The sequence below is a fragment of the Eptatretus burgeri genome, chromosome 14, assembly GCF_056783735.1.
Source record: "Eptatretus burgeri isolate ZD-2024b chromosome 14, Ebu_testis_v1, whole genome shotgun sequence".
Lineage (NCBI taxonomy): Eukaryota > Metazoa > Chordata > Myxini > Myxiniformes > Myxinidae > Eptatretus > Eptatretus burgeri.
The window spans coordinates 12,227,244-12,253,382 of record NC_140974.1 but is presented as its reverse complement, the minus strand read 5'-3'; the positions used below and the strand labels follow the sequence as shown (position 1 = coordinate 12,253,382).

Here is a 26,139-nt window from a genome sequence, read left to right as displayed (position 1 = left end):
CCCGTCGATGCTCCAGCCGCACTTAAACCAGCAAATAAAGGAATTAGAAATAGGAGAAATCCTCCACTCGTCTCTCTTATTGAATATTTCTTCAACATTGGCTTTGACATTTTAATTTTAAGTGAGCCAGTATCGTTCAAGATTTTCACCTGTTCTCTTGTGAGCAAAACATCAATTCTTACTGCTCCTTTTCTCTGAATTGTATTAACGTTAATCATACAAGGCTTTTGATTTTGAATACAAGATGATAGTTTATGAAGATTGATTTGATGAACATATACCCCAGTTGGCACTTCACTACTCATTAATTTAACAAAAAAATTACGTGAGACTAATCATAACACCATTATCTGTTTTAATCTGTAATTCTGTTTCTTCCAAAAGCAAAGAATATGTATCAATTCTTCACTCTCTTCTCTTTCAATGTATAGGGAAGTATCCACTTGATTAAACTTTAGTTTCCTTTTGAGTACTCAGGTCAATCGCATAGATTGTATAGACTTTTAAATGCTGTCATATCCAAAATGGCTTCTTTATTTCCATTGCTTTCACACACCTTTTGGTAAAATAAATGAGGAAAAAATGAGGATAAATTATGCTTCAGCATAATCACTTTTTTCCCAATTAATTTCCAATCTATCTCATGGATAAAATGTTCCATCCAGAGAAATGCAAAGTTGTTTCACCTTTGCATTATCACTCAATGCATTATTCTTATCAGTAGCAGTACCACCATCTGGTTTAAAAACAAAAATGAGCCACAGATATCATGGCTTTCCTTCCAGAACACCCAAATTCCACGTGTAAGTGGTTTGGTTCATTTTACCGTGTTGGCATCTTCTTTTAAGATATGATACATTGAGTTGTTTCTTTGAGCAAAGTCTTCTATTCAACATCTCTCCTGTTTTAAGATTAGGAGTATATTCACTAATATACCAACTAATTTCATCAATTAGAAATTTATTCTGATCAGCAAAAGCATGAGCCACACCAAAAAGCAATCTATTTTCATTATCATTCCTTTGCAGTTGAAATCTAATTTTGAGACCATACAGAACTTTATCATGATCACAAAATCCAAATATACCTTGAAGAGGAACTGCCACAGTAAAACTATTTCCTGCTTTTGTATCATCATTATACATTCCTTTCCTTTGACTATATCCAGGGTCTGTGTTTGTTCCCGTTGCTAAATCAGGAATAAAACCTTCGACAGCTCCCTTTCCCATTCTATCACTCAATGAATATAGTGTAAATTTCATCATTTCAGATGGAGCAGAGACAAAATCAACCGCTTCAACTTCTTGTGTTCCAATGTACAAACGAACACTATCAAACATTTTCCAGAAGAAATCATTTACGAGTGTAGCGTTTGTGGTATTCGCAACCTTGGTGAATGTAAATTTACACAACAAGAAACTTTCAGCTCGATTCAAATAAGTTTGTTGATTATTTATTTCAAAACTTTTTGTTCCATTTGTATTCCAGTCTGTTCCAGTTATGGCATTCACCTTGAAGTACCCTTCTTTTTTTGTAGAGTTTGAGATGACAATGGTATCATCCAAATCATAGAAACTATCAATTGCTTCCATACTTGTATTTATTGAGAAAAAAAGATGTGAAAACTTTTGAAACCCTGACCCAAGTATTTGAATTATTTTCTGTCGTTCTTGGGGAGACAACTGAGTTTTGCCTTTCAAAATACCTTTTATTGCTTGCAATTTATGAGATTCCTTTTGGGTATCTTTTATACTCTTTATAGCACCCGCTATATTTCCCACACCAGAAGCAGTTGAACCAATTAGGTCTTTGTCTTTATGTTTAAGAATAGTTGAACTTATACCCATTGGAGTATGAATTATCCCATCTCCTTTTTTTCTAAATTGATGTCCGACACCCCCTTTGTCTCTTAGGTTTATGGTATCCTCTACCAAGATACATACCTTCACCCTTGTAGTATGGGGAAAGGAACATCCCATCCCCTGTAATTATTTTATATTTTCCCAACTCGTGTTTCCTCACAATAACCATCGTATTTATTTATTGGAAAACTTCACGTCGATGAATTCTGATGGATATAATTTCTACATTAAAATAAATCATGCGATTATCTTGGTCGGTTATCCTAAACTTTACTCTGTATATGGTTTTTCCTGACACAGGTAGATAAACCAGATTTTTGGGTTCCATATTGAATTTGTAACCAATTGGGGTTGAGTATGAGCTGAATGAAAATATTGTATTTGTTCTTATTCCATCATTATAAGCGCCATCAATCAAATCACAGTGAATTAATACCGAATTTATGCCTGAGGATATTTGAATGACAATCACTGTAAAACGTCCTAAGAGTTTCAATCTTTTTTGAGGAGAAACCAAATAACTCTCCAAATGAATTATCAATGGTGAAATCAACCTTGTAGTTATTTTTAAGATTAATCGTTGATTTTGAAGTATGTTTTTGAATATCTATCACAATATTTTTTAATTCCTCACCCTGTTCTTTCATAAGGCGAGCAATTTCGGAAGATATTTGAGAAATCTCATATGCTCCGGGTGAAACTGTTATCGTTTTGTATCCACTTCCAGGATTATAACTAAACTTGTCATTTTTCTTGGTGATATTAAACAAGGTATTATAAGTTTCCATGCACAATAAAGATGCCTCATATTCTTTTGTTGCGTCAAGTTGTAGTGGGTATGGGAATGAATATGTGTCGTTTTGAATATGTGTCGTTGTGAAATTAAAACTAAGGATTGTGCTTCTCGTCTTATTTAATATGGGATAAAATGTCTTTGTATTGACATTTATTAATTATTTTCATGTTCATCAACTGGTCTAAAATGGCTGATGCTTCATTAAAACAATTGTTATTTCCAGCCTTCTTACTACCTAACAGCAATAAGTCTATTAACTAATTGTGATGGGTCATTTGGAAGAAAACTAACACCTGAACCAAGCCTAATTAAAGCCTGAATAATGTGTTTCTCCTTCTCATTCTTCCTACTTTTACCAGATAGACAAACCCCATAATTAAGAGAGTCCAGCAGATCAATATATACTCTATCATCCTTATTTTTCATCTCCAATGGTTTATCAAAATACTTTGATTCATCCCTCACAGTTGAACCTTGTTTTCCATCTTTTGTTTGGAGAAACATTAAACATTAATCTCAGAGTTAGTTTAATAGGAACTCAAGCAGAACTCAAGAAACTGAATTCATCATTTAATATCAATCCCTTTTCTTGATCAAGATGAAATATTGCTGGTTGTTCTGTTGGAATGAGTCCTGCTTTGGTTTTTGAATCTGCTGAATATTCATTGTTTTGAAGAGCCTTCACAATATAATCAGGGGGTTGATTAATCTCTTCCAGTTGTTGAAATAATCCATCATCATATTCTAATTCTTCTATATGCTTAAATTTTTTCTCCATCATTTGACTGAAATCTTTTAACATTTGAAGTTTTTTAGGAGTATATTCTATTGTGGGAACTGTGGTAGCATCTATAATTTTTTTCTTGGGAAGTTTTTAAAAGACGTTAAAAAAAATTTCTCTTGTTTTCTTTCAAATGCTTCTTCACCCATTAGTTTCTGCCTGCGTTTCTCCTTTATGTCTTCCTGTTGTTTTACAACTTTTGAAACCAACTCTTGATGCTCCTTAAATCTTCTTGCTCTTTCTTTCGCATCCATTTTACTTATTGGAAAATATCATTCACTGAATGATAAAAGTCAACAGGGAAATTTTCCTTTTCTTCATCATCAAAGTAGATGTGTTCAAATAAATCCTTTTCTTTAAATATTTCATCAAATTCTTTCTTAACATTAATATGAGTTGTAATTTTTTCTTCACTAATAAACTCAACAAAAATAAAAACTTTACACTCGTTTCAAAGTCAATAATTTGAACACTTTGGAAAATAGGTTTGAAATAACGATTGTATTCAATTCTCTTGTCATTAAAGATGCTATAGCATACAGATCATGTTTGTCATGGAATCAGTTCCACCGGAAATGCGACGACAATGTCCATGATCAAAAACTGTGAGTCACAACTTCATGAAATCATGTCAATATCGGGTGTGTCCTCCATGGGCATTCACAACTGCGATACAACGTCTCCTCATGGATTGGATGATGCGTCTGAACACAGCTGAGGGAATGCGCTGCCATATTTGTACCAACATGGCACCAAGCTCCTGCAAGTTCTGTGGAGGGTTCCTTACTTGATGGAGCCGCCTGCCTAACACATCCCACACATGCTCTATGGGGTTGAGGTCAGGAGATCTTGAGGGCCACTCCATGACATTGATGCCAGCGTCCCTGAGGAAATTCGTTGTTAAATTGGCCGTATGAGGTCTGGCGTTATCCTGTTGGAAAGTCAGACCTGGGCCATGAGCTGCCATGAATGGTAAAAGCTCTGGAACGAGCACCTGATCCCTGTATGCTGCCGCATTAAGGTTTCCCTGGATGACAATGAGTCGGGATCGAGCATGACCATTGATACCACCCCAAACCATAATGCTACCGCCCCCAAAGCGATCCACTTCCTGTACACAACACTGGGCATTGCGTTCTCCTCGTCTTCTCCACACTCTAACCCTTCCATCAGCAAAAGTTAGTGTGAACCTTGATTCGTCACGAAACACAACCCTATTCCAATCTTGCTGGGTCCATCTCAGGTGCCGTCGTGCCCAAAGAAGACGTTGGCGTCGATGGAAACGGGTTAGAATTGGTCCACGATATGGCCGCCGTGCATGAAGACGAGCAGAGCGCAGGCGATTTCGAATGGTTTGGGCAGTCACTCGACCTCCAAACAATTCATTCCCAGTGGATGTGGCAGTGGACGTATTCCCGATTGTCATTCCCAGTGGACGTATTCCCGATTACGCAAATGACGTAAGACAATCTGTCGGTCTTCTGCACGTGACGTAACACGTGGTCGACCAGGACGGGGGCGGTCAGCTGTGGTGCCAGTTTGATGGAGACGTGTCTGGAGGTTATGGATGGTCTGTCGACTGCATCCCATAACCCTCGCAACGTCAGTGACGGATGTTCCCGTATTCAGCATGCCAATGGCACGTTCACGCTGAATGTTTGACAGTCGTGGCATTGCAAATTAACGAATAATTAACCATAAAACCTTGTTTTTCTGAGATGATACTCTCCTCTGCTACCTTGAGATCAATTGCAGGTGTATCAATAGGCCACGTGACATGTCACGTGGAAACGTGATTTTAGCGTGCAGTGCTCTGTTACGTGCTACGTAGGCCCGACCAGTAGAATGAATGTGTGAAGTAATGCCCTCGCCAATGCCTTTAACCATCATCACAACAATAACTCTTTCAAGAAAAGTTTCTAAACACTATTTGACAAATAATGAGTGTCACGTTTTTATTTTTGCTGAGTTCCTTGTATCTCTGCTTTTCATACGTTTGCGTTGAGTTTCTTCATCAACATCAAAACCGAATGATAAATCTTAACCCCATGACCACTCAGATGTTAATAATTTGTCTCATTTCTTCTGGATTAGTTTCTAATATCCCAAGACCACCAGATTTTAGTTTCTTTCACTCACTCTTACAATGTGAATATTTTGTTGTACCAAGAGAAACCTCTCAAATATTTGACCTTCATTCCTCAATCGCATATGTTCCTCTTCTGAAATATAGTAATAATCTTCACCTTCTACTTCTCCAGGTCTTATTGCTATAGTTTTTGAAACAATACGAACTACATGGTGTTTTTTTTCGAAAATTTACAATATTTTCATTTGTACTATTCAAGAACCTTGATTTATGAAAGTTTTTACCCAGAAGCAGATTTACCCACAAGATTTATAATAATAGTTGTCATTTATTTCTGTAATTGTTTATAAAATAAAATATATATCTTTCAATATCTCATCTTGTTTCACAACAATATATTTATATTTTTTAGTCATGTGCTTCATATAATCCCCAAATTCCTTTTCACTACATAATGTAGAACAATTGTCTCTCCAAAAATTGTTTATATCTATTGAATTTAACTTGAATAAAATAAAAGTATTAGCATTGTTTCTTATTGAGCGACGAGGGAGTTTAAAGTATTATTGACTAAGATAAACACAATTACAAGAAGAATGACTCACCCTCTTGTGTAGTAGCTATCCATTACCGTTTGGTTTCTCTCATTAACACAATCATCAAAAGATAATGAGGTACTTTTTTGATCTATCCAAATCTTGGGGAGAAGGTACATCATCCGTATTATCACGAAGAATACAAGTTACTGGCTTTGATTTCTTTTTATATCTCTGTGTATCACAAAAGTTGTATTATATCTTCAATGTCATAATTATTTAGTTTGTTTTGAAGTTTAAATAAACCGATTATATCTTCTTTTTGAAGACCACCATTAAAACCTTGTGAGAGTCGTTGATACTCAGGTTGAAAACTCGACTTTGTGAAAATTATTAAATTATCATAATCTAAAAAGTTGTGAGTAAGGAACATCTTTAAAAGTAAGCAAGTTTTTCCACATCCGCTTGAACCAACTATGAGACATCTTCATGAATTTGGAAGATTTTTATGGTTGTTAAATTTTATCTTATTTTCCCAAATGGGTAAAAAAATCATTTATTTATATATTTGGAAAACACGTTATTTCATTTTTTATTGGCATTTTTAGAAACGATGTTTTATCCTAAATTCAGGTTTAATTTCAAGATAATCCATTATTTTATTTATACAATATCTTGTGTTGATATTTCCCTGAAAATGACAATCGTTAATGATATAAATCATCAATCCACGAAACATGGTCGTCATTTGTTCAGTCTCTTCTCGTCAGAAAAGGTGTATTATCACCCTCATACTTTACATTCATTTCTCGAATCAATATTGCAAAATAATTCATTTTTGGTGTAAATTTCAAAGAATTATATTCCTTTTTATATTTTTTATTATCATTAATTAGAAGATAATCACAGAATATACATTGTTTATAGGCCTTTGACTGTGTTTAATCCCCATCTTTCACACGCAGGACAATTCTCCAATTTGTCATGTGGAGAATCATGAAATTCAAGAGGCTCAAAATCTCGTAAATTATTCATATTTATCAAGTAAAACATTACTTCAAATAAAATTCATCTTCGGTACTTTCATTGGTGCTTTCACAATCATCTATAAAACTACTTTCATAACTATCGTTTGAACACAAACTCTCGGTATCATAACTGTCTTCTGTTCCAACAGAGATACTATCATCACTCTCATCATCTTCAAATTCTTCAGTTGAAAAATGACTCATATTTAATTAGTCGAAAAAACATGACCATCTATATCTCCATACTTTTTTTCATCAACAGATTCAACTACCACATTTTTTATATTAAAGGTAATTTTAAAATGGTCCAAAACTAACATTGAACGAAATGTCATTTCTCCTGATATATTAACATCCTTTATTTCATCAGGATTTACATCTCCAGGGTTGTTGAAAAAAACTACAAATTTCTCCTTGAATATTACAGATGGTCTTATCTCTTCTTTCTAATGCTTCATCCATGAGGTTTTTCTTTTTTGATACTTTTCCTTGTTTCATTGCTTTTTCTACTTTTGAATATATTTCCAGAAGGAGAGGAGAAACTTTTTTTAGAGCTACTTTAATTGATGTTCTTCCAGATATACTAAAAGCCCTTCCACTGAAGGAAATTGAAGAACTCATATTAATCACCATAATTGTTTTTATCCAATAGTTATATTTATCTTTAATCAATTTTACATCCTCGACAAATTTCTCAGTATCTTTTACAAATGAAGAGGTTGATTGAAACTTGTCTTTTGTGTCTTGATACATTGTATTTATTAAGTGAAAAAAGTTGGCGGATAAAATGGTTTTACGCACAGATTCACCTATAAATTAAATGGAATTTTCATCAATAAAATTTTATTTTAAGCAAAGTTTTGTTATATAAATATGGTGAATACAACGTACTGTGATGTTTGTAATCATGAATATAAATGTTATAAAAAACACCTTCAAACCAACAAACACACATTCAATCTTTTCAGACAAATATCTCCACTTGACCAAGAAACAAAGCATTGTGATAGATGTGATAATGATATTCTTTAAAAAATTTTTTATAATAAACACCTTCAATCACACAAGCACAAGAACAACTGGAGGGGTAGCACTCGGGAGAGTGCAAAACCTCCGCCGCCAATACTGCTGGGTCACTCAAGTGAACCTTATATCTTATTCATTAAATATGATGTCAACAGTGCTGACAGAGTTATAGTTCTTTACTCCAACATTTTTTTGGGGGAGGGGCAGGGGGGGGGGTTGAAAATCACTTAAAATGTAAAAATGCAAAAAAAAAATAAAAAAAAAAATCGAAATTTTGTTGAAAAAAAAGTTCCAAAATTTTTTTTTCTCTAACAATTTTTTTTTGGGGGGGGGTTGAAATCACTTAGAACATGTAGAAATGCAAAAAAATTCTTTCTCAAACAATTTTTTTTTGGGGGGGTTGGAAATCACTTAAAATATGTAGAAATGCAAAAAAAAAAATTTCTCTATTTTTTGGGGGGAGGGGTAGAAATTTTTTGGGGGGGGGTTGGAAATCACTTAAAACATGTAGAAATGCAAAATAAAAATTCACTAAATTTTTTTTGGGGGGGTAACAATTTTTTTTTTGGGGGGGGGGGTTGGAAATCACTTAAAACATGTAGAAATGCAAAAAAAATAAATTTGGGGGGGGGGGGGACCAAGTCCAAAACTTAATGGCATGATCCTTGGACCATACCTAACCCCCACCAAGTTTCGTCGAAATCCGTGGAGGAGTTTTTCCGTAATACTGTTCACAAGCAAACAAACAAACAAACAAACAAACAAACAAACAGAAAGGGGTGAAAACAGTAACCTCCATCCATCTTCGAAGATGGCGGAGGTTAATGAAGAAAGGGAAGGTGCCACTAAATTCTCCATTGGAAACACTGATGGGGCATATAAAAATAAGATTGTTACGCTTTCAAGACCCTGGACCATCTTCAATAATGGAAGCTGTTGATATGGTTAAACAAAGGATTGAAACTATAATTAAAAACACATTAAGTGAAATGAAAACTTTAAAGTTTTATATGGGAGTAAAATTGAATATGCTAAGAGAAGGTGATGAAACTACTCCCTATATGAGGACAAACCCTCAATTTATCTCATCATTTCAAGATTTTGCAAGATGTGATGTTTACGACGAACTCCAGAGACAAGAACAAGATGTTGATAACACTGTAGTGGGTCGTGGATTTGCTATTACAAAAATAATCTTTTTAGATATACACATCTTAAAATCAGATCCTCTTCAAGCTTCTTCTTATATTGATTTACCAAAAGAGATAAAACGAAAGAAAGCGGTTGTTAATATTCAAAAGAAAGCGGTTGTTAATATTCAAAACAAAGATAATAAATGATATCTATGGTCTGTTCTTGCTCACTTACATCCTCCACAATGGAAACCTGAAAGGGTTGAACATTATAAGAAATACGAGAATACATTAAATGTTAAAGATTTAAAGTTTCCAATGTCATTGAGAGATATTCCTAAATTTGAGAAAATCAATAATCGATCTGTTAATGTATATGGATTGACGGATACAAACAAAGTTCAGATATTAAAAATTTCAAACAACTACAAAAATGATGAAACACACACATTGACCTTCTCTACTTTACTTCAAAGGAAAAATCACATTATGCTTTCATCAAAAATTTATCAAGATTAACCAAATCACAACTATACAAGAGAAAATGTAAAACGTATCCTTGTAAGAGATGTCTCAACTCCTTTCACACAAAGAACGATTAAATCAACATTCAAAATATTGTAGTAATCATAAATTAACCGTAATCAATTTACCAAAAGCAGGTTCAAACATATCATTAAAAGATTTTAACAAATCTATAAAACATCTGTTTGTGATATATGCTGATTTTGAAAGTATCCTTGAAAAGGTAGATTATGTTTCTCCAAATCCAAATATATCATACACAAATAAATATCAAAAACATACTCCTTGTGGTTTCTGTTATTATATCAAATCATCTGTTGGTGATGAATATAACAAGGTAGAACTTTATAGAGGAGAAGATGCCTCAGAGGAGGTTGTAAGACGATTGGAAAAAGACTGTATACGACAAAGAGATATAATGGTTAAAACCTATAAATCAATGTCATTAACAAAGGGAGAGAAAAAGGAATTTAGAAAGAACAGTATCTGTCATATTTGTGAGGAGAAAATTGAGGGAGAGGTCAAAGTTAGGGATCATTGTCATCTTCCTGGAAAATATAGAGGTCCAGCTCATTCCCGTTGTAATCTTAATTACAAGACCCCAAACTTTATTCCTGTCTTTCTTCACAACGCTCACTATGACACACATCTATTTATAAATGAACTTTCAAAGACATCTGGAGATATTTCTGCCATTCCAAACACGGATCAAAAATACATCTCATTCACAAAAACAATTCATTCATCTCCCATAACCCATATCAGATTTCTTGACACATACAAGTTTATGGCAAGTCCATTATATAACTTAGCATCTAATATTAAAAACTTCCCGAATCTTAAATCACATTTCTCAAATCAAGAAGAGATTGATCTCTTATCACAAAAGGGAATATATCCGTATGACTACATGGATTCATTTGAGAAGTTTAAAGAAACCCAACTTCCTTCAAGAGAAAGTTTCTATATAGCAAGTTGAATAAAACTCATATTTCCAATAGAGATTATACACAAGCTAAAAAGGTTTGGGAGAAGTTTAATATTGTTACGGCTGTAGAAATTCGCAGAACACCATATAGGTCCTTAGTTCAGTTACGCGATAAGTTCGTGTTCAGTTAGATTTCCCCACCGTTGTTTCATGGGATTTATTCGTGTCGCCCGGGCTGTGAATTTTGAGTTGGCCGTTTTTCTTTACTATCGTTATTTTGGACAAACCACAACGCCAACCACCAACCACCTTCTCCACCACGCCAACCAGCAACCACGTTCTCCATGACACCCACCTTCTCCACCACGCCACCCACCACGTCAACCACCTTCTCCACGCCACCCACCAACCACCACGTCAACCACCAACCACCCTCTCCACACCGCCTTCATAACGACGACATCTCCCCACCATCTCCTAAAACGCATCTCCCCCACCCGAATAACATCGCTTCACCTTCACCCCCGAAGCCGCCATCTTTGCACCAGCCACGGCGAGTTCCCAGGGAACAGCGTCGCTGCAAACAGACGCGGGGGTTTCTTAGTTGGCGCCAGCGACGGTGATTTCACGCACGTCCGCTCTCCGAGCAAGTTTGGGTGATTTTGCGCACGTCCACTCTGCGGAAGCTTCACCTCAGAATTCGGATCACAGGAGAAAAAGGGGCGGGGCCTGTGGAGGTCAGAGGTCAGACAGCGGAGGTCAGATCTCGTCTCATGAACCCTATAAAACGGCGCGCAGAGCACCAGTTCGAAGTCTGGAGTCGGGAGAACACAGGTGGGGGTGAAGTCCAGGGGAGCGGAGGACACGCGAGACGGAGAGCGTGGCTGAGCCTGCTGTGCCGTGCAGACCTGCGCGTTCGTGTGGAGAGAGGCGGAGAGAGCTCGCCAGCCAGCGCCAAACAGTCTGAGGTGATCGGGCTTCGGGACAGTCCGAGCATCGCTGAGGAACGGACGGGTTCTCACAAAGAGCATCAACTTTGAAAGAGCATCAAAACCGGTTTGTTCCTCAACGCATCGCCGGCTGAGGCCCGACTCACCCGGCCGCTTGGGAAGGTCTTGGCGCAACCGCGGTTACGCTAGCTGCCGTGGGGAAGGAGCGTCGCAGGTCGCCCCATCGAGGCACCACGAGGGTGGAGGTAACCGGCAACGGTCTCGTGGAACTCCTTCGGTCCGCCAAGCTCCACGTAATAAAGGCCTACGGGCCCAGTCTGACCCCCTTGTCTTTGAGGGGGTCTTTTCCTTGCTTTTATTTGTGTGAATGTTGTGGCGCCATGTCTCGCAAGAACTGTGTAAGTGCTTGTGAATAATAATAATAGACGGTTGTAGTGCTATACCTTGCTCGTGTCTTGTCCCTTCCCGCCAATTCCATTGCTTTTCTGCATACGTGCACGTTAGTGTTTTGCATACCTGACTGCATACGTATGTGAATAAATGTGCGTGTTTAAATGTTAACCCGTTCATTGTGTCCTCTTTCCCCATTGAACTGCTATCTTGCCTTCGGAATAATACCGGGCTTTTTAATAGCCGATAAAAGAATTGGGTCCAGCGAGGTCTCGCGATAATACACCGCTCGGTTATCCCAGAACGGAACGAACCGCTTCAGTGGTTCGTGTCCAAGCAGACCTCGCTGAGGTACGGTCTCTCGGTGGTCTGCCCGCGCGAATACTTAGGTATATCGATAATTCGGTGATTGACCCTGTCACGCGCGGGTAGAGTGATGACTAGGCCATGGTGTGCGCTTGGAGCACACCCGTGACTGGTTTTTGGCGTTGTTCCGGAAAGTCGTGACTGAATTGTCCGTTCGTTGGGGGAGATGGCCGCCATTAGCTAAAGCGGCTGTCCACACGCCGGCGGGCGCAAAATTCATAACAATATAAAGAATCTTGGAGAATATCATGATTTGTATCTTAAAACTGATGTATTGTTATTGGCTGATGTGTTTGAAACTTTTAGAACAGTCTATCATAATAAAAATTCTTATGGATTAGACCCCGCTCACTATTACACAGCCCCGGGTTTGGCTTGGAGTGCTATGTTAGAAATTACAAAACAGAATTTGGAATGAATCAGTGATGGAGATATGCTTTTAATAATAGAGAAGGCTAAAAGAGGAGGAATATCTCAAGTATGTTCCAAGAGATATGCGAAAGCAAATAAATATCTTCCTGATTATAATAAGAATGACAACTCTTACCTGATGTATTATGATGCTCACAATTTGGATAGGTGGGCTATGTCTCAATCTTTACCTTCTGGAAAACTTAAATGGGTTAAAGAAAAACATTATGAAAATGTTTTACTTGACATTGTTATCTCCTCTCAAAAAGAATTGGATGAAGCTGAAGTTGGATATTATTTTGAGCTTGATTTAAAATATCCAGAAGAACTTCACAACAAACATAAAGACCTACCTTATGCCCGTGATAAAGTAAGTCCAAGAAAAGAATGGTTAAGTGATTACCAACAGTCATTCAATACAAAAGGTAAATCTCCAGAAAAACTACTTACTACTTTAAATGATAAAGAAAGTTATGTTTTGCATCAAAGGAACTTGAGACAATATTTATCTGTTGGGTTGAGAGTGAGGAAAATTCATAGGATTTTGAAATTTAAACAAAGTCATTGGTTAAAGAAGTATGTTTATTTTAATATAAAAAGGAGAACAGAAGCAAAAACAGATTTTGAGAAGGACTTTTATAAACTAATGAATAATGCTGTATTTGGAAAGACTATGGAAAATGTAAGGAATCGACAAAACATAAGAGTTGCTACATCTTGGAAACAGGCTTCAAAGTTAATTAATAGACCAAGTTTTGAGCGAGCGGAGGTGTTTTCAGAGAACTTTTGTGCTATTCATCTGAAAAAAGAGAGTATTGAAATGGATAAACCTATTTATATAGGAACAACAATTCTTGACTTGTCAAAATCGTTAATGTATGACTATTACTATAATAATTTAAAATCAAAGTATAAGGATAATGTGTCATTGTTATATATGGATACAGATAGTTTTATATTAGGAATTAATACAAGTGATGCATATGAGGATATGATTGATAATATTGATATATATGATACAAGTAATTATAAGTCAGGTGATGTGTTGTTTTCATCAAAGAATAAAAAGGTTATTGGTAAGTTTAAAGATGAATTGGGTGGGAAGGTCATGAGTGAATTTATAGGATTGAGATCAAAGTCTTATGCGTTCACGTATATTGATAATAATAACATTGAAAGGTGTGATAAGAAGCTTAAGGGAATAAAGAAAAATATAATCAAGGAAACAATAAACTTTAAACATTATTACAACTGTTTCACCTTAAAGAAGGAAGAGTACAGAAAAAATGAATACAATAAGAAGTTATAAACATCAATTATATGCAGAAGAGATAAATTAGAAAGCAATCAGAGCTTTTGATGATAAAAGATATATTTTAGAGAATGGAATCAATCGTCTCCCTTCTGGTTATAAGGATAAGTGTTAAGATATTGGGTTGGGAATTTTAACAGGCAACCGCCATCTTTTTACTGATTTATAAATGATAGAACCAAGCAATAACCAAACCAAAAAGTGGAGATGTAATCAGCCTTGGTATTCAAATGGAAAACATAAAGAATGTGAGAAATATCAAATAAGTCTTATTGAAGAAATAACCGGGGTAAAAGTAGATAAAACAAATAAGCGGATAAATTTAATTACAAATAAGTTGGAGGATGTAAAGAAAAAGAAAAAAATATCCTTGAATGGACTGAAAACTTTGATGGTTATCAATTGAACAATGGAAAAACAATTTACGACAATCTCAAAATGATATGTGGCTCAGGAGATGGTCAAATAAGAGCATGAAGAGAAGTTTATCATTTCATTTCTGCGCAAAAAGACACTTAAACCAAGAACCAAGTTCCAAGTTATGCTTTGTGAATATACTCGATGGAAATGAATGTTATAAGAAAAGTAAGTTAGTCCCTAAAGTCGAACATGGACAAATATTCGTTGGTTCACTCTTTGAGTGGAATGAAAATATGAAAGGGAAGAAGTGCTTTAATCAGTAAGTCTCAATTTTACATTTGCTTGTATGGGAGGGAAGGGGATAGGTGGGGAGAAAATCAGTCTCCTATTTTGGGCTTTTGGGGCTTGAGACCGTAAGTTTTTCCCCTTTTCCACATTCATTTGAATGGGCGTCCCAGAAACCCCATTTATCATCTACTGATAAGCCATAAGGTGGAGCTTTCACCTGGCCTCTCACATACAACATGACCCTTTCTTTCCCTTCATTGATCTTACTCCAATAAACCCTCAAAACCTTTCCCTTTTCTCTACCCACATGTCTCATCCATAAAGTTACCTCCCATGATTTTCTTTTTCTCAACAGCCAACCGCCCCCACCCCCATGCGCCACTCTCCACAATCACCCACTCAACTCGCACGACCTTCAGCATGGTATTTCTAATGCTGGAGCAATTTTTGTACAATGACAATCACTATTTCATCCCCCAAAAGGTTGCAATTTAAAGTAAGACAGGGAAAGATGGAGCAAAAGGACAATGTTGGAGCATTTAAAGATTTGTTGAAACCAAACAAAGGACAGGAAGGGTTTGACATCGTCAAACAGATCTGCAACTATTGTCGAGAACAACCACATTTACACGCACAATATGTTGGGTTCTCAATCAGGTAGAGGACATCTTTTAAAACCAACTGCAAAGCTGTCATTAAAATAACCCACATTTAAAATCAAATCACCTCCGCCACCCAAGATGGAAGTAGGTAATGTTTTCACCCCTGTCTGTCTGTTTGTTAGCCTGTGATCAGGATATCTCGAAAAGTTATGGAAGGATTTGGAAGAAACTTGGTGGACAGGTTGGGTGTGTGACAAGGACCAATTTATTAGATTTTGGTGAAGATCCAGATCTGGATACGATAATTTTTTTCAGTGATTCTTCAACATTGAGAGATGGGGCCAAAAACTATATACAGGCCAATATCTCAAAACGTTATGGACGAGTTATGATAAAACTTGGGAGATGAGTTGGCTCGGTGACAAGAACAAGCCGATTCGATTTTGGTTCAGGTCCAGATGCAGATCCGACCTATCAGTGGGATCCAAAACATAGTGTTCAGCGTGGCAAAGGTATACACTCTACTGATTTCCGTTCTAGTTACCCTCGCCGAAGGATTCAGAGAGCATATTGCATTTGGGTCCGTTTGTCTGTTTGTTTGTTTGTCTGCACAGAACTTTCGTGTTTTTATCCGCAACCACTTGTCGGATTGAGACGAAATTTTCACCATTGGTGCGACGACTCAGGTAGAATGATGTCATAGATGTCATAATTATGATGTCATAGGTCATGTGGTGTGGCAGCCATATTGGAAAAACTTTCGACCTCTCTCTCTGAAACCGCTCCAAGGAAAAAATTGAAACTTGGCACGTAGCAAGTACTCCTCATGAGGAATGTGATTTTTATAACGTCATAGGTACCCTCATTATGATGTCATAATTGCATATGTAGAACACATCCAATCAGTATGAAAAATCTTGAGGATCATCCAGGGATAAAATGGTCCACAGAAAAAAACATTAATGACATCATCGGGCACGTGATTCGGCAGCCATATTTTTTTTAACCTTCAAAAATCTTCTTCTCTGAAGTGGCTGAACAGATCAAAGCAAAACTTTTCACGTATGACTGCCTGTCCATGAGGAACAAAAGGTTCACACATATTATGTCATTGGTCACATGGCTTAGCAGCCATATTGGATTTACCCTAAAACCTACAAAAATACACCACTCAAAAGAAGTCCTGGCAAGGGTTTGCAATCTCTGATTGCTCTTTTTCTTGTTAAAACATGTTTTGATTACAATAATCAACTATTTCACTCACACCAAACAGCACATAGAAATACTTGTTCAAAAAAAAATATATATATATATATATGTTCTATTTTTAAATGTTATTCATGACTGAAACTAACCAGATACTTTTAACCAAAAATTTCAGGTTTTATAAACCACTGGCTGGCTTGATCAGAAAATTTTGACAAGGGTTAGTGTTCATTCGTTCTCTCTCTGTCTATGTTCCAATCTCTACCTCCATCTCTATGTACCATACTCAGCCGAGAAAGTATCGGTGATGCTGAAGGAGTTTCAAGGCAAGAAGTACATTAGGTAGTTTGCCATTGCTTTCCCAGCAGTGAGTTAAGACAGGAGTTTGTAATTTGTTCACACTGCTGGCGATAACTCACTGATTCTTCATCGAAAGACATCGTGGGATCTTTAACGCCCAACAAGTAAAGCTAGCAGACGGGACACCCAGCTTAACATCCATCCGAGGGATGATGTACCCTAAAATCTCACTTGTGAAACACCAAACCAATTGTTTTATAATCAGGTGGAAAATCAAACCCAGGTGAGATAGCTCAGAGGATTGCATGACAGGTTGGATATGTTTAAGCCAGCCTGCCTCAATGCATACTTGAATTAAAATTAAAGCTTTGCAAAAACACCCCTGGTCAGTTATTAAAGTGCAGTGAGGAACTTTTTGCAGTGAATATAATTTTGCAGATGTATAATATATCAGGGGCTGGCAGGCAGGATGGCCGAGAGGAACGCGCACTCGCCTCTAAGCTGTCTAAAATCTAGCCTGGGTTTGAATCTCAACCCAACGAAACATTGTCACGCCGATGTTTTACAGGCAAGGTGATTCATCAATATGCGAGAGTAAAAGTAAAATCTCATGAATAATGAGATTCAATTTCGTTTTCGACATCGTCACCAGGGCTCAGAGTTTTCGACATCGTCACCAGGGCTCACTGTACGTCACCAGGGCTCAGAAACCATCGTGCAGCTTTTTTCCACGATCGCACTTGCCGACGCCACTCATATGCAAAATGGCGCCACCTTCTTCCCCGATGGCACAACACGAGGCACGGTCTCATACGACAGCTGAAGTCATTGGCTAGCACCTTGCTCCATCACGCGTGCAAATTCAACGTCATCTCATCTCAATAAAATTCCCAACCCAATATCTTAACACTTATACTTTTAACCATAAGGGAGACGATTGCCATCCCTCGGATGGACGTTCAACTGCAATGCCTGCCTGGCGACTGTCCTTCGTGAAGAGTAGGCAAGCTATCATCGGCACTCTGAACAAATTACAAATTCCTTCCCAAACTACTCCTGGGAAGGCAATGGGAAACCACTCAGTATAACCCTTGAAAAGACCGCTTTGGCAGCACCGATGCTATGTAACAGAATATGGCACTGTAATTCAGATTTAGAAATTTATATCAGAATTACATATGAGCCAAATCTATTTATCGGTCATTTATGGCCCGAGTTTAATGACAATCAAGAGACATTACATCATATTTGCGTGGAAACTGTATAATCAGTGCCAACACTGTCACAATGAAAAAACGAAAGAGGATTTCAACCTGAAAGCTCGTTTGTTTCACAGAGAATGACGGCTAAATCTCACCCACATAGCACCAAGCCAGATCAAACTTAGTATTTTTAAAGTTTAAGCCACCAGGGAGATCTTCAACCACAACAATATTTATATATTGCAACGTAAGTCGATCCAATAGGTCAAACTGAGCTCGGATCGCAAACACGAGACCTTAAAGTACTTCTGCATGGGCACGACAAGTGGCTTATTTTCCAGAAACCCAAACCGGCATGTTACCAAAGCTCACCAAATATCAAACTGATCGTTATGGTCCTAGGAGTAAGAAAATCCATGATGACAAGCTTGAAAAGGATTAGAATATTTCCTTTGCTGCAGGTTTGGCAAATATATCCCATACATGTTGGCGTGTCCTGGGGGTTTAGATCCACCTGGACAGATAGCCAAATGATTTACCTGAGGCGAACATGTGATCCTTGGATATTATGGTGCGCGCAGGACAGGGGCAGCAAGCATGTACCAGACGCGTTGATCCAGACTGAGGACAAGGGTTTATACTCGAACCCACAACAAATAGACAGACACAAACAATCTTTAATAAATAGGGGTTTAATGGACATAAATCAAACATTCAACATGGAAATAAATCAAGCGTGATAATAAAATGTGAGCTAAATTAAAGTCTAAAGTCGAGGCACCTCCACACACAGTTACAAAAACGGACAAAGGGAAAATATAAAACAAAATAAAAATCCCTCCTTTATTCTGGCACTGAGCTTCAGGTCCAGAAATGATCTTTTGGATCTTGACGATCGAACCTGCGTTGTCCTGCGTGGGAAGCCGCACCCAAAATGGCGTCGAGCCGCTCTCTGGGCGGGAAATGTACAGGAGGCAATTTGGGCGGTGATATTCAACACCAGGGCTCAGAAACCACCATACAGCTTTTTTCACGATCGCCCTTGCCTACGCCACTCATATGCAAAATGGCGCCACCTTCTTCCCCGAAGGCACAACATGAGGCACGGTCTCACACGACAGCTGAAGTCATTGGCTAGCACCTTGCTCCATCACGCGTGCAAATTCATACAAACACACACGAAAATCGCGCAGCCTTCTTCATCATGTCGAGGAGAAGTAACTGTAATGCCCTTCTCTTCCAACCGTCATCTCCTCATTCTCTTCTCCACCGAACCTTCTCACGTCATGCCCATCCATCATCCACCCCCGGGGCGTGGTTTGCTAGTTGTCATTCCTGGAGGCGGGGTGAAACATTTGGCTCGGTGGTTGTTGTTCTAAGGACGCAATTCCTTTTTATCGCCAGTCTTGTAAATGCAAAAACATAGGAAAAGGTCACAGGGGGAAATCACATACTGGGAGAAATTATTCTTAAACCCGACCTAAATAACACAGCATGTCCCCCCTCCCCCCACCCCCATGTGGTGACACATAACTTAAGCTGATGGTTTCCCTACTTAAAGGCCCTGTCACACCTTGACGTTTTAGCCAGCGTATGAAAAATTTGCCGAATACGCTGGCACACGCCGAATACGTTATCGGTAAGTTTTGTTTTCGTTAAGAGCACGCTGGCATACGTCTTAGTATGCCGAGTACGTCGACAAATTTTCAGCATGTTGAAAATTTTTCGACATATGCCAGCGTATGACTCACACGTTCCGCATAATGCTGGCCATAAGTTGTAGGCACGTTACGCGATCGTTGACACACGTCGACACATGTTACTTGTAAGTTACTCATAAGTCGAAACACGTCGAGGTCATGGTTAGTGTCAGTGTTCCAGACTGCCTGGTTTTTTGGGGTTTTTTTTCTTCAGTATGACAGTGATGTTGACAATTCGATTTCTGGTGCGGTTATGATTTAAATCGTTGAGCGGCAGCCTATTAATTATATTATAGCCGCACTAGAAATCGAAGTGTCAACATCACCATCATACCGAAGAAAAAATAAAAATAAAAAAACCAGGGAGTCTGGAACACTGACGTTAACCATTACCTCGACGTGTTTCGACTTATGAGTAACTTACAAGTAACGTGTGTCGACGTGTGTCAATGATCGCGTAACGTGCCTACAACTTATGGCCTGCGTATGCGGAACGTGTGAGTCATACGCTGGCATACATCGAAAAATTTCAAGCATGGAAAATTTGTCTAACAGCTCGGCGTACTACGACGTATGCCAGCGTGCTCTTAACGTATACAAAACTTACCCATACGTATTCGACGTGTGCCAGTGTTTTAGACAAATTTTTCATACGTCGGCATACGCTGGCTAAATCGCCAAGGTGCGCCTTAAGTTAAATCAAAATGTCTCCTATCCGTCCACGGACCATGCTACCCCATACAGTCCTACCTTTGCTATGAAATTCCTCCATCTGCCCCACAAACATAATATCAATGATGACCACTCTCCAAGAAGACATAATGTTTATTTTTTAAAGTTAATTGTGTACAATTTGAGATGATCCTTCCTGTCGTATAACCCTCAATACCCCTACGTCATCCTTCCAACATAACTCGTATTTTTTTGTGGCAAGTCTAAAAAATTGAGTTGGTATCAGAATGGCAGAATTTTATGTTGCTGCAACAACCAATAAGGGAAGATTGGGCATCATTGATGTAGAACCCTGCATAGTTTGTTACGAGCCTTTCTCAAAGAAAAGTCCGGATGTTCACCCTCACACGATGAAGCTGGAATCCTTATTTTCAGCTTGTATTCAGCACCAGGATGACATTGGACAAGTACTATTCCAGAATTAAACAGACATCCTGAACGTGGTAAAAACATTCAGATCAAAAAAACATCTCAATGTTTTTACCCCATTAAGGATGATTTCCGATCATCAATATCGATTCAGACTAGGTCACTCTACCCTGGATATGCTGTTTCTGCTTTCCCAACAATGGATGGAGGTCCTCAATGCCAGACGTGAAATCAGAGCCATCTCCCGAGACATATCGTGTGCCTTTGACAAGGTCTGGCACCCTTCCCTGCTCACCAAACTCTCTTCCTATGGTATCCAAGGCCATCTCCACTCATGGCTCGCAGACTTCCTCTCCAGTCACAGCCAACATGTAGCCTTAAATGGAGTTCTCTCATCCCCTCTTCCTGTCCAGACTGGAGTTCCTCAAGGCAGCGTTCTGAGCCCTGTTCTTTTTCTGGTTTTCATCAATGATATCTCTGACTCTGGAAAATCCTTTTTATCTCTTTGCTGATGACTCTACCCTCTGTCGTACCATCTGTCATCCCTCACATCGGCAAGCAGCAGCCTCTTCACCCTCTGTAAATCTGGATAAAATCACAAGCTGGTCCAACAAGTGGAACATGTCTTTCAACTCTGACAAATCTCACACTCTCACTCTATGTCTCTCCAAAAGGAGCGTCGAAAAAAACTTGAAAAAGAAATTGCAATAAATTCGCTTCACCAAATGGTCTTGTGAAGGGTCCTGTAGAACGCGGTTTCACTTTACAGAAAATTGCATTTCCACCACCTCTATTCTAAGGTCCACAAGTCCGAGTGCATTCGTTTTCAGGTTGTCATCATGAATTTCCAGCTTCCTGACATCCTAAGGAACATTGTGGTATCTGAAATTGTGGTATCTGAACAAGAATTTTACCGATGTCGACTCTTTGGCGTATGTCGACTTTTCGGCCTATGTTGACCTACAAAATACTTGTTTATTGAATTCAGTGACGAAATATGCAGCAATATGCAACTCCTCTTCAAATTTCAAGTTAATCGGATAAAAATTGACAATTTCAGAAATCTCAGCTTAGTTGTTGACCTTTGGGTCCATGTTGACCTCAAGAATAATAGGTAGTTGCATTCAATGACCAAATATACAACTCCTCTTCAAATTTCAAGTCAATCAGATGAAAATTGACAATTTTAGAAATTTGGCCTTTGTTGACCTTTTGGCCTAAATTGACCTCAAAAATAATTGGTGGTTGAATCGAGTGACCTGATATGAAAATCTTCTTCAAATTTCTACTCAATCGGATGAAAATTGAGGATTTTAGAAATTTGGCAAATTTGTTGACCATTGGCCTATGTTGACCTTTTGGCCTCAAAAACAATAAGCTTCTCGCTTATGACGAACTCGATCACGTGTTGAAGATTCGTGAAGATCGGTTTGAAATCGTGACCTGGAGACGAATGACCTACAGACAGACAGACAGACAGACAGGGGTGAAAACATAACCTCCTTCCACCTTCGGTGACGGAGTTAACAATGAGCACGGCAAACAATGGTGGTGGGAGGACAGGGTTGGGGTGGTGGGGAAGACAACAGAATTATGGCAGGAGCAATAACAAAATGGAGAAGGAAGGAAAAAAGGAAGGAAATTGACAGTCTAACTGCTCTATTGCTTTGGAGGGGTCCTGGCCCATGTGCATCTTCACAGAATACTTTCCTTGGACATACAGGGTCATGTTTGACGGGTGCCTGTCATGGAGTGAGGCACTCGTAACTGATTGGGGTGCACGTCGGGTTGCGTGCTCGTCACAAGACCGTCACGCGGTGGGGATCTGGCGGTGCACTCATGTTACAAGAGACTCATGTCACTCATGTGCTCCTCCCTGTCTTGCCTTTGTTAAACAGGCTCACGCTGCAACATCCACAACTGGTGTCTGTCTCTGTGTCTGACACACACACACACACACACACACACACACACACACACACACACACACACACACACACACACACACACACACACACACACACACACACACACACACACACACACACACACACACAGTTGTCTCTCCATATTTCTTCATAACATGAAAATGGAATGGCATCCCACAAGGTCCATGCAACCATTCAGAGCCTTGGCAACCACTTTCACACAAAAGGCCACCGAGTGTAACCCCCTGATAGATTAAAAATGCATATTAATGATTTTGCAGATGTATTTTAAATGAAAAAAATTTTTTCACCTTGTCTCAGTGCTAAGGAAAGCTGCACGCATGTGACAATATATTTTAATGCCTTGGAATGAACGATATAGATGACAGTAGATCGAAATGCAGGCAAACACATCCTCAGGAACGGGTGCAGCTAAGTTGGAAACAACCCACATTCAAGGTATAAAATCAACTTGTGGTTCGATTTTACAAAGTTGACAGACTTTACCAATAACGACACCCGAGCATGCGAGTCGAGACAATAGACCTTGAAGCACACACGCGTTGGTGGTGCAAACAAAACACACCCTCTGGAAATTGGTGTGGCTAACTTGGACATAATCCACATTTAAGGTACAAGTCCAACAATCGCCGCCTGGATGTATGGATTACGCCACATACGAGAATGAATGTACATTAAAGTTGATGTGGTTGTGTACTCGCACACTTGCGCTCACTAACACACAGAACGATTACAATCAAGCGTCTCCCATCCCTTTATGAACAGGTGCGGCTCAATATTAAAGCTGATTTGAATGCGCACGCAAGCAATCAGGTACGCACGCATGCAGGTCCAATAATAGCCTCCCTCTCTCTCATCCCTTTGGAAATCGGTGAAATGGATAAATGCCGACGGAAAGTGGGCAAAGTGCGCAAGTCACTTGATTGCAATGAAATGAGCTACCAGTCACCAGGGCTCACACAACATTAAACAGTTTAAACCTCACCTTGGAGAAAAGTTTCTCATTTATGAGACCACATTTACATCAGTGAAGGAGATAAAAGGCTTGGATGGATGACTTTAGAACAAACGAAGAGCCGTACGATATGATAATATATGCTGACCTTGTCATTAGCAAGAAAAGAAAACTTCTTAAAATGTGGACACTATCATAAACAAGCTGTCATCGTTCATCATCACACTTCCTTTCCATCAGCATTCCACACAAAACGCCAGCATCAAGGTGGTTGGGATGAATGAGGAGGGGGTATGTCGGGGAGGAGGGGTTGTCACCGTTATAATCAATACAAATCCTACACTGTATAAAATTTGCTTCAGTCTTTCCAATGGGCTAACAACAAAACGTTGAGCTACAGCAACGTTACGCACGACTCTCCATTTGCCAATCACAGCATAATGACCGAAGCGACCCGCTGTTTTACCGCCGGCTCTTTGAGTGGCACGGGATCTCATGCCGGGTGCTGTTCTCCTCGATCTGCAGGTTGTGGTTAAAAGATCCATCGAGCTCTTGCACCGTCACTGTTAAAGGGCCCTGTCAGGAGAAAATGTGATGGAGAGAGGCAACTGCTGTTTCATCCGTTATACCAAGGTCACCCCGAAACATTACACAGGATTCTGCTTTAACGCTTCTCAAAACGAATCAAAACTCAAAAGGTGGCCCAAATTTATGAATTTCTTTTTAATGAAAAGGTCAATGTTTTGTGAAACACCCTTCGATCGACTTCCATTTTGCTTGGCCAAAAGTAAATCATTGCATTAATTGATTATCCTTGGGGTAATGAGTATTCAGAGCTGTTTACCGAGGATTAAAATAATAATAATAATAATAATAATAATAATAATAATAATGAAGTGCTTTACGACACAACAGATACAAGATACATCCTTGAATGCACCAATGCATATCACAAAACAAGGCAACCCACATACAGTACGATCACTCAAAGCATGGTCTATACTTTGACGTCCGAAAGCATTTCATTGCAATTTTTAAAGCAAGGAACAAAAGTACATTTTTTTTTTAAAAAGATGGTGTAGGAGGAGTGCACTTGGGTTCATAACACACTCGTTAACGGATCAAAACTGTTTTTAAATTCTTACAGTCCGCCCTCCCCATCAAAACTCGACTTAAAATATGCGAATGAGCGAGTTTTCAAGCTGAGACAAAACGTACAACAGAAGAGTGTTTTTTAAGAAAGAAAAAAAAACGAAGTCTTCCATCAAAGAAGAAAGCTTCTCCAGACACTTTGATGACAAAAAAAATTTCTCCTGTGATTCCAACAAACCCCCAACAGGCACCTCTCACACACCACCGAAAGGCAAATTGTAGGTCATGCGTCAAATTAACATAAAACCTATAAATAACATAAAAAAACTCGCGACTTTGGTTCACATTTGATATAACACAGCAGGAAGCTCAGGTTTAACATTTCAAAGAAAGCTGTAAGCCGATGACACCGAGAAGGTGAAACAGCGGGCCTTTGATATTCCAATATTTCCTCATTCGATGCTGATAACGGTCGACAGATGCAGTTCAACTCACCACGTATTTCTGTGTGCCTTGTGAAATGCAGTCCTGTTTAAGTTCCAGCTCCAAGATGTTACGCTTGCGGTTGAACACAAAAGTTCCAAAGAACTTTACGACACCACTCTGCTCTCTGTCTGGGAGTCAATGGAGCAACAAATTATGGCTACACTCTGGACTGTTTTGGTGATTCAGTGCGAAACAAAACGACATTGCAATGGCTCTGCGGAAAAACATTTAAACATCTTTCGCACCGCAAAGTATTCCATTACAAGGAGCATTTACAACTGCTCTGAAGTCAGTGGTCTGCCCAATTTTTTTAAACCGCTGTTTCTCCGACATCGCTTCCTGTGCTCTCTCAGTGCTCCGACCCTTGTTATCTACTCCAGGATGCACATGTTCTTCCAGTAGCCGCCTCCTGGTGAAACTTCCAAAATCCAGGCTGACTGCACATTTCAGCTCTTTTATTCCTCGTTTCTCCTGTCCTTGGTAACAACCTCCCAGAGGCTCTCCTGTCTCTCTTTCCTTCAGTGCTTCAAGCAAACAGTCCACCGCCATCACTTGTCATCAGCAATTCTGACCCATGATCTTAATTATCCCCATTAACCTTTCTTAACCCAAACATCTTTCTTGCTGGTGTTTCCTCCCCTCCCCTCATTATCTGGTTGTTTGTTCCACTGACAGATCTACCCTGCTCTTCCATGAGCCTCGTTTCTGGAAAGAAAAAGTGTTCCAATCTGTAAGCAGAGCTATTTCCACTTACTCACGGGGTTG

General features: G+C 38.8%; 1 protein-coding gene across 3 annotated transcripts in view; it reads right to left on the bottom strand.

Moving 5' to 3' along the window:
- The window catches only part of TAF2 (TATA-box binding protein associated factor 2), a 129,226-nt gene that overhangs the window by 60,511 nt on the left and 42,576 nt on the right, over window positions 1-26,139 (bottom strand). For all 3 annotated transcript variants that reach the window (XM_085853727.1, XM_085853728.1, XM_085853729.1), the window contains exons 13-14: window positions 25,384-25,498; window positions 24,263-24,372 (exon numbers count right to left, since the gene is read on the bottom strand). In XM_085853727.1, coding sequence (XP_085709853.1) covers window positions 24,263-24,372; window positions 25,384-25,498 — 225 coding nt within the window. The remainder of the gene's footprint in view (window positions 1-24,262; window positions 24,373-25,383; window positions 25,499-26,139) is intronic.